Source organism: Aptenodytes patagonicus, chromosome 5, assembly GCF_965638725.1.
Source record: "Aptenodytes patagonicus chromosome 5, bAptPat1.pri.cur, whole genome shotgun sequence".
Taxonomy (NCBI): Eukaryota; Metazoa; Chordata; class Aves; order Sphenisciformes; family Spheniscidae; genus Aptenodytes; species Aptenodytes patagonicus.
Genome location: NC_134953.1, coordinates 4942365 through 4958720, shown reverse-complemented (window position 1 = coordinate 4958720; position 16356 = coordinate 4942365). Strand labels below are relative to the sequence as shown.

Sequence of the window (16356 nt, the reverse complement as noted above, 5' to 3'; positions counted from 1 at the left end):
TTGTTAGATGGGTTTAATCTTGCTGTACAAAGGTAGGTCTATGGGCAGGGAGAGGGAGAGCGTCAGGGCTTAATTTGGAAAGCAGAACTAGCTAGCTCCGTACCCTTTGATAGCCTGGATCGTCCCTTCCCTGCGGCTCATGGCGTCGTGCACTTCTGCCAAACTTGTAAAGTCTATCTCAGCCCCATCCCCTGAGCCACGTCCTTGCTCTCAACACATCCTAGTGCAAGAAAAGGCGAGACTGCACCACTGAGTCCCTCTTTTGCTCCCGCACCACTGAGTCCCTCTTCTGCTCCCGCAGGCATCCGTGTAATACGAAACTTCTTGTAAACCGACCGTGCTCCGCTCACAAGTAGCCGAGCTCTCTTTGGCCAGTTCACACCGTTTGCTCTCAGGCAGCTTTGCCCCTCAACTTAAATAGTTCTTTTCTCTGGGGTGTCCCTGGCAGATTTATGCAACATGGTTGTATCCCCTTTCTGCATTTACTGCGCCAAGCTAAACAGGCTAACTTTCTTTAGTCTCTTTTTACGAACCGTGCTTTTGGGATGATCAGAATAGTGGAAAACCTATACCCCTACTTGTTTTAGTGTGAAAATAGCCCATGGCTGTTGCTATTCAAAGTAATGTTCCCGCAGAAGTCATTACTATGTTTCATGCACTGATTCAAAAGGAAAGTATTGAAAGCACAGAGTGGTGTCAAGAAAAACACAGGTAACCTTTATTTTAACTCGTCGCTGAGAGGTAAGAGCTCCTTTTGGGCATTGGTTTGGATTAAAAAAAGCGAGCATGACTATAATCCATTCAGTTAATTGAATGGAGAAACACTTTGCAGGGTGATTCCTAACCTGCAGGTAAGACCACGGATGGAGCGTCCTGGATCCTTATGCAGGAGTTTGCCTGGAGCTGAGATATGGCATCGTCAATAATTGTGACAGATGTTATAGAGGTAGTGAGTGTAGGAAAACAAGGAATTAGCATTAAATTGGGCACTTGGTTTGGTTACAGATGGAGGAACTCTAGGGGTTGTTTTGTATGGATGCCAAATGGAGGCTGTGCTGTGTGTTGTACGTCAGACACAGTATCTGTAGCCCTCAGGTAAGATCACGGTGGCAAAAGGGATACAGGCTGGCTCAATGGGTCTCACAAAGTCACGCATCAGGTCAGTACAGCTGAAAATAGCGCTGACGCCTCCTTTGTTAGAAGTAATTGCTATATTTAGGCTACATGACAAAAAGCCCCAGTTAAAGGAAGCAGAAAAGGATAACCTAAAGAGTTAAAATATTCAGTATCAAAATTAAAGAAAAATAATAATAGTCTGAAGTACACCACCTCTGTGGTAAAGAGTGACTTAATGACACATATTTTTAAATGTAGGAGACTTAGCAACTGTATAAAGTCACAGAATTCATCTCCTTAAATCCTTCTTCTCATTATTCACTCTAGAATCCAAGATTCTCTGCAAAAGCAAAAATGATAAAACTAGTACAGTATGTGAAGAACCAGTAAAGTAGTGTTTCTTGTCTAGTGTTCTTGTTCTGTTTTGCATAGGCATTCTCCATAGATCAGGCTGTTTAGGATAGAAACTATTATCCTATCAGCGTACTAAGCACTTTCCATTCTTTCAGTTCTGCAGCCAGATTTGCAAAGGAGCAGCAAGCGGTAGCTCCTATTGCAGGATTTTCAGAAGCAAAATAGAGAATCTGGCCCCACCTATGGGTGAGGAACTTAACGTATGCTTGTAAACCCGCTAAAAAGCCTTGAAACATTCATATGGAATATTTAGTTTAATTGTGTACCGTAAAGCAAGTATCTGTTTCAGTTTATATAAATTCACTTTGAAAGTCCCACAGTCTGAAAAATGTCAGTACGTATTACTATGTACGTTATACACCATATGCATGGCACCGCCAGATACTCTTTGAGATAAATATTTAAAATATATTGTCATGCTGTCTTTTAATCTATCTCTCTTTGTGACTTGCCATAAACGAGGGCTTGATCCTCTAAATCCCCGGGTCCTCATTTACTTTGGCAGCCCGTGGAAGGGAGAGAGCCAATTACGAAATAGAGCTGCAGTAAGCCTCGGGAACTGGAACCCACAGGCTTACTGCAGCTCTATTTCACAAGTTATCTTCTTTAAAACTCCTGTTTCAGATAATATGGTAATAGGAAATTAATATGGCGATGCGTGCTGTGTCTTACTATAAAAATTGATAAAGGTTTGCCATTAAAAGACCAAATAATCATTAAAAAATCATGCACTTGGACACTGCGTCGCACGTACTACGCTTGCTAATTCCTCTCAGCTCAGGGATCCTTTCTGTTCCACACACTGAGCATTTTCAAACAGCTGCTGCTTACACTTGCAATCCTGGGAAATACTTTTATTATTTCCATCATGCTTCAAATAAGAAATGTCTTTACTAATGTCGTACTGGCCTTAGGGTGCAAAATGGACAACATTCAGTAGTGAATCGGTTGCAGAAACCACAGCAGAGTCATAATGGGACTCAAGGAGGAATTTTCTAGCTGCTTTTGTATCTATCAGGAGATGACCTTATTTTCTGGGTATTCAAGATCCAGTTCTGGCAAGTGCTAAAATATCAGACCACAGGGTGGTTTTTGAAATAACTGAAAATACTTATTTTAATATCTGTATTTGAACAGTAAGACCAAAACAAATGTTATTTTCGGAATTCGTAACGGCATGGGGTACGTATTTCACTGCTGCGAGTTTGAAAATGGCTTCCGTAAACCAGAAGAGTCTGGTAGGTAATGACACGCTGTCATGTATTTCTAAAGAAACAGATTATGAAATTTGCTTTTTAGAGCTCATGCACAGCAGCTGAATGCATGCCTCACCAGGGAGCTGATGGGGTGTGGAAGATTTTTCTTAATTTTAGATACATCCCCTTAATAACATTTCTATACTCCAGTATTCTAGGCTATCCAAGCAGTACGGAATGGACATCTACCTAAAGAAAGAGTTCCTCCAGTACACGGGATCTGTGAAGGAACGAGGTGTACTTTACCTTCTGACATCATTGCCTCAGGTATAACAAAATGTCAACGTTCAAAAAGAAATGGATTAGTTCTGCTTCACAAAAACGGAGCAGAATTAAAGATAATTTTACCCATACTGTCCATGGAATCGCAGTGTTTCTTGCCTTTTGAGCCATTGTGCTGTACAGCATAGATAGGTCTGCAAGTACCCAAATGTAAAATACTATTTTATTTGCGCTCGGCAGATCTGCTGGTGAAATGCTTAGAAATATTTGAAAGAAAAGCTTGCGAAATGTAAACATCAGCGTTTTTGTGTGGTGTTTAGATGAAAGTGTATGCGTACTATGGTTCTGACATGTTGAAACCGCCAAACTTTAAGTGATGATGAAATTGAGTTACAATGGGTGATGAGAAGGATCTAGATCACCGATTGGTTTTGTAATGAATTTCAGTATCATTACATTAATAGCTTGCTTATCATTTGTCGTAGGAGGCTATTGAGTCTCTGCAACAATAATAATTATAACTGGCATGATACAGCAGCCCAGACACAGTGGTTATTCCTGCACTTTTGTAATAACATGAATAAATCCTTCTATTAGAGGGAAACCTGAAATGAAATGATTTCACACGGGCAGGGAAGAGGGACCAGGTATCGGCTCTGAGGGGCCAGGTATCGGCTCTTCTGGGATCAGCCGGAGTTTTGCGGCTAATTCCAATGGAACAAGAATCAAACCCAGAGGAGTGCAGGAACGGGGATTGATCTTGTGCTGTCCTAGCTCTGTGTGTAAGTCCTGAGATCACACCAGACAAGCATATGCTGTATCGTAATGTCATAATATTACGATGTTATGTAATATTATGTAGTAGAGGAAAAGGAGGAAGTCAGACCATTAGAATGATCCGGGATCATATGGGACAACTTTGTGACGCTATACAATGTGCAATAAGCAACCCTGTTTTTTAGGATCAGCAAAGGAAGGGGGTGATCGTGGCTTTGGACAGTAACTTTTCCATGGCTGTTGCTTACCACGCCTCAGAGCTCCGTATTCCAGTGTTTGTCATCATGTCAACCAGCACATCCCCGGCCAGAGTGAAAATGTGCCGTGAGTATGGTGCCATGGTTATATCCTATGGCACTACAGCTAAGGATTCCCAGACGCACGCAAGAAGGTTGGCGCAGGAGAATGGTTACCTCTACCTCGAAGAGTAAGTGGAAAGTCAGGCTGATTAGAAAGATTTGGTTAGATACTTGTGCAGCTCTGCAAAAACAATTAGTTTCACTAAAATTTGATCACAGGTCATCAAAATATTCCCGTTACCTGGAGTATGGACAGTTACGTATTCCCAGGCACAAGTCATGAATCTTTCTATACCAGTTGGGGATGGAAACCAAAATGAAACACTCTTCCCCCAAATTAGGCAAACTGCCTGATTAGAAATTATATGGGCTAGTATGATAATGGATACGTGTTAACTCTTTAGGAACCCTCTCAGAAAGCATTAAGGCTAGCGTTCATTTTTGGTCTCTCTGTCTGGAGTAAGGTGGGTAAAAGCTAATCTTTAACGCAAAGGGTTCAGTGGCATAGTGCAGAGCAGGAGAAGGTTAATGCTGCAAAATTTTCGCATATCTGGTGTGAGTGACAAAGCTGTGATTCTGCCTTGAAAAAAGATGATTAAGAGGCTACTTCACACATATATTCAAAGTAGCTAAGGTTGAGTATGACCTTAAGTTTGAACTATCTGAGGTCATTGAACAAGTCGGATCTAATAAAAACATGATTAGAATAAGATAAGACAGGCAAAAATATTTAGAACTGATCCATTTTCCCTTTTTTCCTTTTCTCTCTGCAGTCTCTTCTGCCTTTCCCTTCCCTTTTCTTTTTCTTTTTCCTACTTTTTTTTGAGTAAGATTTCCAAAAGCGCGGGGGGGTGAATCATTAGCACGAGGTAGCCGGCGCTCCCTCTGATGCACTCAGCTGGAATGTTATTCTCCCTCCCCATCATCTCCTCTGTGCAGACTTTATCTACCACTTTGTGTTTGTACGGCACCTACTGCAGCGAGTGCCCGTTCCCCTTCGGCTCCTAGACGCTACTGCATTAAACATAGTAATAATGAGTAACGTTGCCCGGAAAGAGGATCCCAGAATGAGTGGAATGGAGAAAGTCCTCACTTCTTTCCCAGTTGGTTTATTGGGAAGGTGATATTAAAAACTGTACTCTTCAACTGCATGTTAGCCCTGCCGACAGCAAGTGACTCACAGGGCCGGTTGGTGTGCCTTGTGTGCCACCATGGGCACGACCTTGTCCCAGACTGAGACTCTCAAAGAAACCCAAGGGAATGAGGTGCCCTAGATCCCACCGAATTTTAAACCCATTTAGGCTCTCTCTGAAAACCACAGCTTTCCATAACTTTGTGATTTCCGAATGTCTGTCAGCCATTTTTCAATCGATGTGTTAACTCCCGGCTGGCTTGCATCAGCTATCATGTTTGCACGTAAGAACTAAATTATTTTATTGTAATTTCATGTTTAATCTTCCCCTCCTCCCCAAATAATTATTTATGTTACATAAGGTAGATATTCTCCAGGCTCATGAAGCTCCAGGGACAACGCGTGTGAAGGACTTCAGCATCTAGCGTCGAGGAACTCTAAATGTACACGTCACCATTAATAATATCAAAGCACTCTGATTTATTTCAGGTTCCACGTTACAAGCAACAGGTATTTCGGGTTACAAGAAACGGAGTTATTCATCTGTTACTATGTGTAATTAAAACCTCGCAGATGCAATTTTTCACACTCTGGAGGAAAAAAAAAAAAAGAAAAAAAGCCCCACTACAGTTGTGAGCCTTTTCATAATGGGATGCCTGAAACCTCTTTTGTTAAGTGTAGACTGGGAGAGCTTTCCCAGAGGGATGTATGCATCTATGGATAGCCAGTCGTCTTCGATGTGTGTCTGACGCACATTCATCGCCACTTGCCAAAGCTGTCTGTAAAACATCAGCTGATCTCCTGTGCTCTAGCATGGAACTTCTGAAACGTCATTTTATTTCAGTTTAATTCTAGCTTGCATAAAATCCCTAGCAATTTGGTCTCTGGATCCTCCTTAACCAACACTTCATTCTTTCCTTCCTGCAGCAGGCATGACGTGACTGTCTTTGGCTTTACCTGCACGGGCAATGGCCTGTAGTTGGGTGTGTCAATGTCAGTTCTTCCCATTTCTTGAGTGCAATTAAAATACTGTGTGATGAAAATGATCATGCAAGAGCTCAATTAGAGGAAGGAAACTTTTTATCCAACTGCAACTTCCTGTGACATTCCAGGAAGGAAATGTGATTTTTCAAGTTGGAATTCAATCATTAAGTCTACCTAATTGCCGCTTAGGTAACATGGGATTTTCAATAACTATAGGTGTTCAGGACCTCATTCTAAATGCAATGTGAATATTGCCAATAAGTAACACAGGTACCTCTGGGACGATGTGAGAAAGACGGATTTGCGAATCAGAGAGGTAAGAGTGCTACAGATTGAATTACACACCTTCCTTCCTTGAGAGTCCAGTTTTTTTCTTGCGTAATTCCATATCCAAATACTGATCAGACCTAATCCTCGTTCATTTGTGTTCTGGTTAGTCTGTCACTCTAGGAAGGACAGCCGATAGCTTTCGAGCCCTTTATTTGGAGAACAGGGGAACGTGCTAGCTGCCACGTCAAGATTTCATTGGGAAACTGAAGCCTGACAGCCCGTCTTTGATTGCTGATGTATCGCACGTTTCAGAAGGCAAATGGCCAGATTTCTAGCTCTGACTCAAAAATGCTTGTTTAAATCTACAGTCTTTAGATTTATCTGCCCTTTTCTTTGATTTTCCTTTCACGGCATACGATACTGAGAGAGGTGTTTGCTTTCACAAAACAAAAGTAATCAGTCACAGTGCAAATAAAATAACCCATTTTATTATAAAAAGCTGAAGGCTGCTCAGTGAACTGGTGTTCTAACTAGATGTTAGCAAGGAAAACATGATTATCTGAAACATCCATTCAAACTGCTAATAAATCTCCATGCCCAGAGCAGCCTCCTTCAGACAGAATTTTCAGTTGTTAGAGAAGTTTTACTCGTAAATTGAATATCCCAGGTCCTCGTTCATTTTTGCAGGTCCCCATGGTTTCCCGCGTAACCGTGGCAGGGATAACTCCGCAAACTCAGTTATGACTCTTTTTTGCGAATAAGGCTCCAGAAGAATTGTTCAGGAGACCAGTGGTATATTTTGTCATATATAAGGAGGAGGAGAGAGCTCCTTCAGTATCTTGGTAAAGACAATAAATTCAAGGGTTCAGTTACCCATCCCACCATGATTTCTTGCCTTCGTCTTTAGCTGTGCTGCAGGAGTGAAAGTTCATTCATCCCATCCTTTCTTGTGTAGCTATATAGACTCTCGCCCTGAAGAATTTGCTGTGTTTTGCTATATATGCGAGGTAACTTCTCAAGAGGGCCTTGGTCTCCGCCTTGCAGGCGTTCTCTGCGCCTGTGCTGAGCCTCTCTGTGCATGTCTAACGGGAATAAAAGCTTCCTAGTACCCGAACGTCCTGGGCGAAGTAAATCAAGTGAAGTCATTGGACCTATAATTCTGTTTGCTTCTCCGTTTGCCAGAAGAAGCAGAACATGCAGGCATACAGAGGTCTCATATCTTTTTTTGTTCATATATCATTCTACACTTACATCATTACTAACTTTCCACTAAAACGCAAAACAGCTTTTAGAAATAGCTCCAAGTCAATTGTGTGACTGTGCAGTGGACTTTTCCTCGGTCTTTTGACTCTGTCTGTCCCTACTCTGCTCATTAAATCACCTTTGCCTGAAAGTGTTTTACCAGTGAGTGTTTTGGCACGACTAAATGCTTCCCTTACCCTTCCAGAGTAATGCGAAGGTGTCAGATACAGGCCCTGGATTGTGGAAAGACTTAACTCTGTAGCAATCTGTTTGGTATTTGTGAGGTTGAACGCAGTGCTTAAATTTCATGAAAATTCCCATTTATCACAAACACTACATTCCACTTATAAAGAGAAGGACATTTCCTTTTGAGACTTTGCTTTTAGTTTGGACGGCAACATTTAAAATTTATGAAGCTGAAGGAAGTGATGGCAATGGAAACCTGACGTCTGTCTCACCAGCTCTGCAAGCACCTGATACTGGTAACAACAGAGATGAGTGCTCTGCAGCCTGAAGGGTGTTTGAGGGGTTTGTCAAGGGCACAGGTTTCCTCCCAGTAGGTAACAGCACGCAATGGTCTGTCTGATGGCAGTGTCCTGTTCTTTCGCCTCCTCCCCTCGTTGTGCCGGTGATGTACTCTCACGTGTTTCTTTTTTTCTGCTGAACAATGTCTTTAAAGTAGTAGACCGAACTTTTATCGCACTGACAACTGTGAACGCTGCTGAGCTGTGCCCTTCCTTCCCGCAGGGAGGATAGTGCTCTCTACCTGTCGGGCCTGGGAACCGTGGGGCTGGAGGTGTACGAGCAGGTGCCAAAGCTGGATGCAGTGATTTTCCCTGCAGGAGGCCACTGTGGCTTGCTGGCAGGGTCGGCTGCTGCACTCAAACACCTCAACCCACATATTTCTGTAATTGTAAGTTTCCTTTCACCTATAGCGTTGCATTTTGGCAGCTTTCGCCACAGCTGTTTTCAAAAGGCACTGGTATCGAGTGATAACGCTGCACTGGTATCTAGTGATACAGTGGCAGAGGCTGCATATGCTGGGGACAGGGACTATCTGATCCCGTGGGCTTCACCTAGGAGAAGAGCCTCTGAGAGCCTGGGAAGCCTCCTGTCCCTTGGCTGCTTGGCTGGATTTAAGAAAAAATGTGGGAAGACTCTTCCAAAGCAAATGAAATCCAGTTCTGTGTTTTGAAATAATTTCTTACGGGGAGAAGTTTGGCCCTAAATAAGCCACGGGATAAGTTTAGTGATAGCACAGTTATTATGCAATTTGAAATTAACTGTTAATTTGAAGAGGAAACTTTGTGTAGCTTTTTTGGTGTCCACTTTGGTGGTGACTTCTGTTATAACTGGATCAATAAAAAAGTGACAGCACTTGTCTTCCCCAGGGGGTTGAATCTGAAAGTTTCCCTGTATTGCAACAGTCCTTAAAGGCTGGCCATCCAATTGAGGACCAGGCCTGCAGCAATCACCACTTTTATGGAGGTAAGAAAATGCATTATTCTTTTGGAGGTGAAATAACGGTTGTAATTGATTTCTCCAACCATATTATTTTCTCATTAATTCAGTTCAAGCATATTTTAAAGGAAATCTCTGAAGAGTCAGAATTTAATTCAAGCTGTAAGAGCAACTTCTGCCACATTTCCCCCACCACCACCCTGGGGTACAATACTATTTCCAGTGCACGTGAAACGTTCAGGCTAAAGCCCTGCTAGAATTCAATCTGGCCAGGGACGTCAAGGGCAACAAGAAAAGATTCTATAGGTACATCAGGGATAAAAGGAGGACAAGGGAAAATGTGGGCCCTCTCCGGAACGAAACGGGAGACCTGGTTACCTGGGACACGGAGAAGGCAGAGGTACTCAATGACTTTTTTGCCTCGGTCTTCACCGGCAAGTGCTCGAGTCTCACCGCCCCAGCCGCAGAAGGCAAAGGCAAATGCAGGGACTGGGAGAATGAAGAGCCGCCCACTGTGGGAGAAGATCAGGGTTGAGACCATCTAAGGCACCTAAAGGTGCACAAGTCCATGGGACCCAATGAGATCCATCCGCGGGTCCTGAAGGAACTGGTGGATGAAGTTGCTAAGCCACTATCCATCGTATTTGAGAAGTCGTGGCAGTCCGGGGAAGTTCCCACTGACTGGAAAAGGGGAAACATAACCCCCATTTTTAAAAAGGGAAAAAAGGAAGACCCGGGGAACTACAGGCCAGTCAGCCTCACCTCTGTGCCTGGCAAGATCATGGAAAAGATCCTCCTGGAAGCTATGCTAAGGCACATGGAGGACAGGGAGGTGATTCGAGGCAGCCAGCATGGCTTCACCAAGGGCAAGTCCTGCCTGACCAACCTAGTGGCCTTCTATGATGGAGTGACTACAGCAGTGGACACAGGAAGGGCTACAGATGTCGTCTATCTGGACCTCTGTAAGGCCTTTGACACGGTCCCCCACAACATCCTTCTCTCTAAACTGGAGAGGTATGGATTTGATGGGTGGACTGTCCGGTGGGTGAGGAATTGGTTAGATGGTCACATCCAGAGGGTAGTGGTCAATGGCTCAATGTCCAGATGGAGACTGGTGACGAGTGGCATCCCGCAGGGGTCCGTATTGGGACTAGTTCTGTTTAATATCTTCATCAATGACATAGACAGTGGGATTGAGTGCACCCTCAGCAAGTTTGCGGATGACACCAAGCTGAGTGGTGCGGTCGACATGCCAGAGGGACGGGATGCCATCCAGAGAGACCTGGACAAGCTCGAGAAGTGGGCCCGTGTGAACCTCATGAGGTTCAACAAGGCCGAGTGCAAGGTCTTGCTCCTGGGTCGGGGCAACCCCCGGTCTCAATACAGGCTGGGGGATGAAGGGATTGAGAGCAGCCCTGCCGAGAAGGACTTGGGGGTACTGGTGGATGAAAAGCTGGACATGAGCCAGCAATGTGCGCTCGCAGCCCAGAAGGCCAATTGTCTCCTGGGCTGCATCCAAAGCAGCGTGGCCAGCAGGTCGAGGGAGGGGATTCTGCCCGTCTACTCTGCTCTGGGGAGACCCCACCTGGAGCACTGCGTCCAGCTCTGGAGCCCTCAGCGTAAGAAAGACACGGACCTGTTGGAGCAGGTCCAGAGGAGGGCAACAAAAATGATCGGGGGATGGAACACCTCTCCTCTGAAGAAAGGCTGAGAGAGTTGGGGTTGTTCAGCCTAGAGAAGAGAAGGCTTTGGGGACACCTTATTGCAGCCCATCAGTACTTCAAGGGGGCTTATAAAAAAGATGGTGGCAAACTTTTTAGCAGGGCCTGTTGCAACAGGACAAGGGGGAATGGCTTGAAACTAAAGGGGGGTAGATTGAGACTAGATCTAAGGAAGAAATGTTTTACGCTGAGGGTGGTGAAGCACTGGCCCAGGTTGCCCAGAGAGGTGGTGGATGCCCCATCCCTGGAAACATTCCAGGTCGGGCTGGACGGGGCTCTGAGCAACCTGATCTAGTTGAGGATGTCCCTGCCCAGGGCAGGGGGGTTGGACTAGATGACCTTTAGAGGTCCCTGCCAACCCAAACTATTCTGTGATTCTATAATACTTAGAAATATGAGAGTATTTATCTGACCATTGTGCTCACAAGCAGCATCTTAACCAGTGAAGTCCATGGGAAAGCTCTCATGTAAAAGACTCATTTGTGAAAAGGCAGGAAAATGCGGTGCTTAAATATTTAGACTCAGAAAACTATTCTCGGAACAACAGTGTTTATAAATGATACGGTTGTTTCTACATCATTTGCTCAAAACCCCTCAACTGTTAAGCAATTTAAGAATATCCTGTTTACCTGATGTTCAAATCTCTGGAAGCTTTGGGTTAAACGGGAGTTTTATAAACAAAGAACTCTTTAACTCTCTCAGTAAGCTCTGCCTGTCTCTGCTCTCCTTTGCTAACTGTCCTGCTGTAGCTGACAAACCCAGTGCCACGCTTGGTTCTTCTCTCCTTCAAGCCTCGTTGAACAGTGAAAAGTGCTGGGTTGCAGGGTCACTCTCGCAGTGCAGCTATGCCAGTGAAGAATCATAATTTTCGTAAAGGGGTCCAAAGTGGCAAAATCTTCCTGCGAGATTTGGTCTTCCGTTACCAAACGTATTTTTGTCACATAAAAAAATCAAGCAACTCAAGATCATATAACAGCAGTGTGCTGCACTCATTAAGGGCACAAACCAGCCAGGACTCTCAAAAATGTTGAACTTGTCTAAAGCGGCCGCCTTCATATTTTTGTCTTTTGAAATCTGCAGATGTGAGCGGACTTTGCTTTGGCAGCAATTCTTTGCAGCTGACTGGGAAACTTGTGGATAAAGTTGTTGCTGTGAGGTAGGTGAAGAAAAACAGTGAAATGAATAATACTGGGTGAACATTGTTGCATACAAAAAATGTGCTGTACCACCAGGGTATGGTGGTTCTTCATGTACAGTGGGGAGAGCAGGTTGTCAGGAGTTGCCATCATGCGCACACTGTGAGACCATGGTGGTGGTGGGGTGCCTTTCCTTCCAAGAGGGGCACTGAAGACACTGAAACCAACCCCACGTACCATAGAATCATAGAATATGTCAAGTTGGAGGACACCCATAAAGGATCATCGAGTCCAACTCCCTGCTCCTCGCAGGGCTGCCTAAAACTAAATCATATGACTAAGAGCATTGTCCAGACTGACTCCTTTGGCCAAAACTTCACCTGCTGCTAGTACTTGGTCATGCTCTGGGTGTAAAACTTGTCCTTGTTGCGTTCTGCAACACTTGAAGGCAACCTTTGACAAAACTCTTCTAAATCTTCACAGAAGGGCCAAGTTGGGAGAATATACTTACCACGGGGATTTAGCTAGCACAATGGTTGCAGTAAAAAATGCCGTCCTGTCTTTCAGTTAATAACAAGACTGAGATGTACGTTCTCCCCCAGCAGCACAGCTTTCTGTAACACCACCCTGGGGTCGTACGTACCTGGGAGGATGGAAGGAATCCAGTTATACATAAATGTATTGTCTTCTGCTTTTGGTAGCTCTTTTGTTTTGTTTTGACGCAACTTTTTTGCTTTCAGGGAGGAGGACATCCTCATTTCGATTCTGAGATTGCTGGAGTATGAGCGAGCCACAGTTGATGCAGAAGGGGCCATTGGACTTGCAGCGTTGGTTGCAGGGAAGCTGCCCGAGTTGAAGGGTAAAAGGTACAGCAGCTATCGCACACGGGGAACCGTGGCAAAAGCATGGGGTTGAGCGCCTTGGTTCCTGGAAACAGGGAGAAGCTACTTGTTTTATGAGTGACGAGGCAGTTCCTGCCCCTGAACCGGCAATGGGCTTATCTGTGGCATCTACTTCAGGCTGAAGAGACCACCCACAGGTCAGAAGACCATGTTGAACAAGACAAATGTCAGCCTGGAGACCTGACAAATCTTGTCATTTTCCTGTATTCTCAAATGGTTGGGGGAAAGGCAGTTACACGCAGCTCCACGAGGCACGGTCACGTCTGCCAGGAGAGCATCCTGCTTTTGTCAGCCTGTTGCCTTCTCTCGTTCCACTTGTGGAAATCAGCCCTGTCTGTGGTGGGACAGGAGCTAGGCCATCTTCTGCAGTCGCTCAGCGACACCAGCCTCCCAGCCCCGAGAACTCCTGCCCAGCTAGTCAATGGGATTACCCTTGTGCTTAGCGTTAAACGTGTGGGTAAGTGCCGCCTTGCATCTGAGCTTGAGTACTCAGTACTTAAGCGGATTGAGCCTTGGCTCAGGACGTAGACCAGAACGTATTTAAACATACACGCACTCAAGACAAAGCAAAATTTCCAATGCATAGCGCTGTACGTTAAAATACTGCTGAGGCAATTCTTCAGAAGAGGCTGACAGAGTACGTACAGAGCAGCAACAAATTTCGGTTCAGTACAGCTAAAATAAAAGGGAGGATGCAAAGGTTTGGTTTTAAAGAGGTCAGGTTTGACTCTGCAGAGAGAGATTATCACGGACTAACCATGTGGCTCTTCACTTGCTCTTCAAACGTTTCTGCACTCATTTTGCAGGGTTGAGATGGATTTAATGAATGGTTACAGAAAGCCTTGAACATACATGTTGTCTAACCATTAAGAGGCTGAGACCCAGAACTTCCGGGGAAAAATGATGTCACGTTTTTAAAATTTGAAATGGACCTGGAATTCTCCAGCTAATTATCCCTAACAAAACTAAAATCTCCAGGAAATGCAAAATGAAAGCCAAGTTTCAGGCCAACTAATGCAGCCAGCTTCTAGGCTCCCACTGCCTGCCCACAACTGACACTGAGAGTCAGGAGCCCCTCTGACCTGTAATACGTATTTATCGAAGGGCGGTCCTAGCAGATCTTAAGCTGATATTGAATACAGCGTCTGTGATTTACGGTTCCTTTGCACAGACAAGTGCTAATCAAAAATCCTGTTTTTCTCTCTGTTTTCAGAGTGGCGGTTGTTATATGCAGTGGAAACTTGGAATTACATTTGCTACAACAGTGCGTAGCTCGTGCCCTGACCCTCGATAACAGAGTGTGCAGATTTTCCCTTGTGCTTTCTGACTGCCCAGGAGACATTTCAAAGCTACTGGAGATTTTGGCTCGGGAAGAAGCAAGGTAAATCAGACTAATAGTAGGGAAATACAATCACAGAATAGGACAAAGATTACTAAAGATTTGGACGTGTTTCCAAATGTTCTCTGAAGGCAAGTGTGTAAGTAACTAATTAATCAAAGGGTTTTTTCCTGTTCTATTTCAGAAGAACTTTTATCGCCTTCATTTTTGTTTCAATGTGAAAGCATCTTTGCAGCATAGAATAAGTGTCTAATACAGAAAGCAGCGAAGATAGTTACTGTCCAGACACTTAGAGAAACTATTTTTACAATGACAAAGGGTGGTTGTTATCGCTAATTTATCCCTTATTTGATCTAGAATTTTGGATATCAAACAAGAACGCGCGTTTGTGACATCTGAGCTCTTCACCGTCGAGGTAAGACGAGATGCCATTTCAGTTTCTCTAGCAGTACTGACCTCCCCTAGTTTATTCTGTTTTCCTGTATCTCTGTATGACTATGTTGAAGAAGTCCAATAGAGTGTGCACAGTGATTTGGGGAGCACTGTGATAGATACTTTCTGCTATGTTATACAGCATCTTGCCCCACCAAACACTTAGCAGGCATATAAATAATACAGGACCTGTTTTACCTGCTATTGCGACACCGTGGGTGAAATACTCCAGCTGTTACTATTGCAAACCTTCCTTACGTGCGTGGTGGCGTGCCGGAGGTGGTGAGCAAGCCGCAGCATCGGTCCAGAACTTGAAGAGCCAGCTGTGTAGGCTGGCCGTAATTATCTGAGATCAATTTGCCTTAAAGCAACGTGGAGAACACCCTTACTCTTAAGGAATCCTCATTTTTAAGCAGGGCCTCAGTTTTGTACCTTATCCACAAAGAGCACACGGCAAAATCGTTATTCCTTTGTTGTGTATTCGGTACAGTAACAGTGAGGAGGTGTTATCAGTTAATGGCATCTCTTAAAAGGATCGTTTGTCTCACGGCCTGTCTCTTATTTCAACTGGTTTGGCAAAGGTGTGGTTCCACTGATTTCATGCTACCGCTGTCCGAGTCCAACCTGACTTAGTTTGTGAAATCACGGGTGGAAGTCAAATTCGGGATCTTTGCTGAACAGGCTCATAACCGGAATTCAGTAATGCTATTGAGTGAGTTCTTCGATTTTGGCATTTAAATCTCATTTCCCACCTGGATGCAGAATCCAGCTCAGCATTTTCACTTGCGGATATAAAGAATAGGTTAGATTAAAGATGACTATAGCAAAGGACTACAATGAAGTTCAGTAACGTCTTTCAGAACATGGTATTATCAGTTTTCTCAAGTGTCTAGGACTAAAACTGCATTGTTCCGCAGTGTGCCGTAACGATAGGCCAGATAACGTGACGCTGCACGGGTTAGACAAATCCCTCTGATTCAGAGACTAACTTAGTTCAGAAAAACCTTTTTAGTGAAGGCTAGATTCGACAAACCCTGTAACTCTTCTAAAGTTTGCAATGTGATTTTTATGAAGTAAGGCTTGTAGTTTTTGTTAATGCTACTAAGTAAATTAAACAAAATCCACTCTCTTAGTTTTTGATTGAGAATGTTAGAACAGTTTTCCATTGCACTCGCAACCTCTCCCAGTGAGGCAATTTTATCAGAATCTGCAGTAAAGACAGACCCTGAACGAAAAAGTGCCACGTGCTATTGTCTGCGCTTTAAACACAATGTATTTTCACTGACTGTCTGCCTCAAGGATCTGACCGTGTTGTACTACAAGAGGGTTGAAGGGAGGAATTTGCATCCCTGAATAATTTAATTGGATGTTGGATTTGCACGATGGCTTTTAATCAGTCTGGGAGAGGCTATCGGATAATTAGATGTGAAGTACAAAGTAGTGATCCAGATCTATAGACCTTCGTGACTTTGGAGGCAGCTCTGTCTGGTGACACCTGGCGAATCGTGAAGCTTTTCTTTGAAAACTAAAACAAGGGTAATCAAAAGGATAAACTATTGAACTTGTCTTTAAGCATTGAAACAAATTTGCTCTAACCGGGTATAGAAAAATGTACATATTTTCATAGTAAAGCTCATACACGTGGGGGAGGTT

At 44.1% G+C, this 16356-nt stretch overlaps 1 protein-coding gene across 2 annotated transcripts in view; it reads left to right on the top strand.

Annotated features, from left to right (window-relative positions):
* LOC143160584 (L-threonine ammonia-lyase-like) overlaps nt 1-16356 on the top strand; it is a 36405-nt gene that overhangs the window by 10010 nt on the left and 10039 nt on the right. For both annotated transcript variants that reach the window (XM_076338381.1, XM_076338382.1), the window contains 8 exons: nt 2937-3053; nt 3971-4212; nt 8460-8625; nt 9104-9200; nt 11975-12050; nt 12771-12896; nt 14146-14313; nt 14629-14686. In XM_076338381.1, coding sequence (XP_076194496.1) covers nt 2937-3053; nt 3971-4212; nt 8460-8625; nt 9104-9200; nt 11975-12050; nt 12771-12896; nt 14146-14313; nt 14629-14686 — 1050 coding nt within the window. The remainder of the gene's footprint in view (nt 1-2936; nt 3054-3970; nt 4213-8459; nt 8626-9103; nt 9201-11974; nt 12051-12770; nt 12897-14145; nt 14314-14628; nt 14687-16356) is intronic.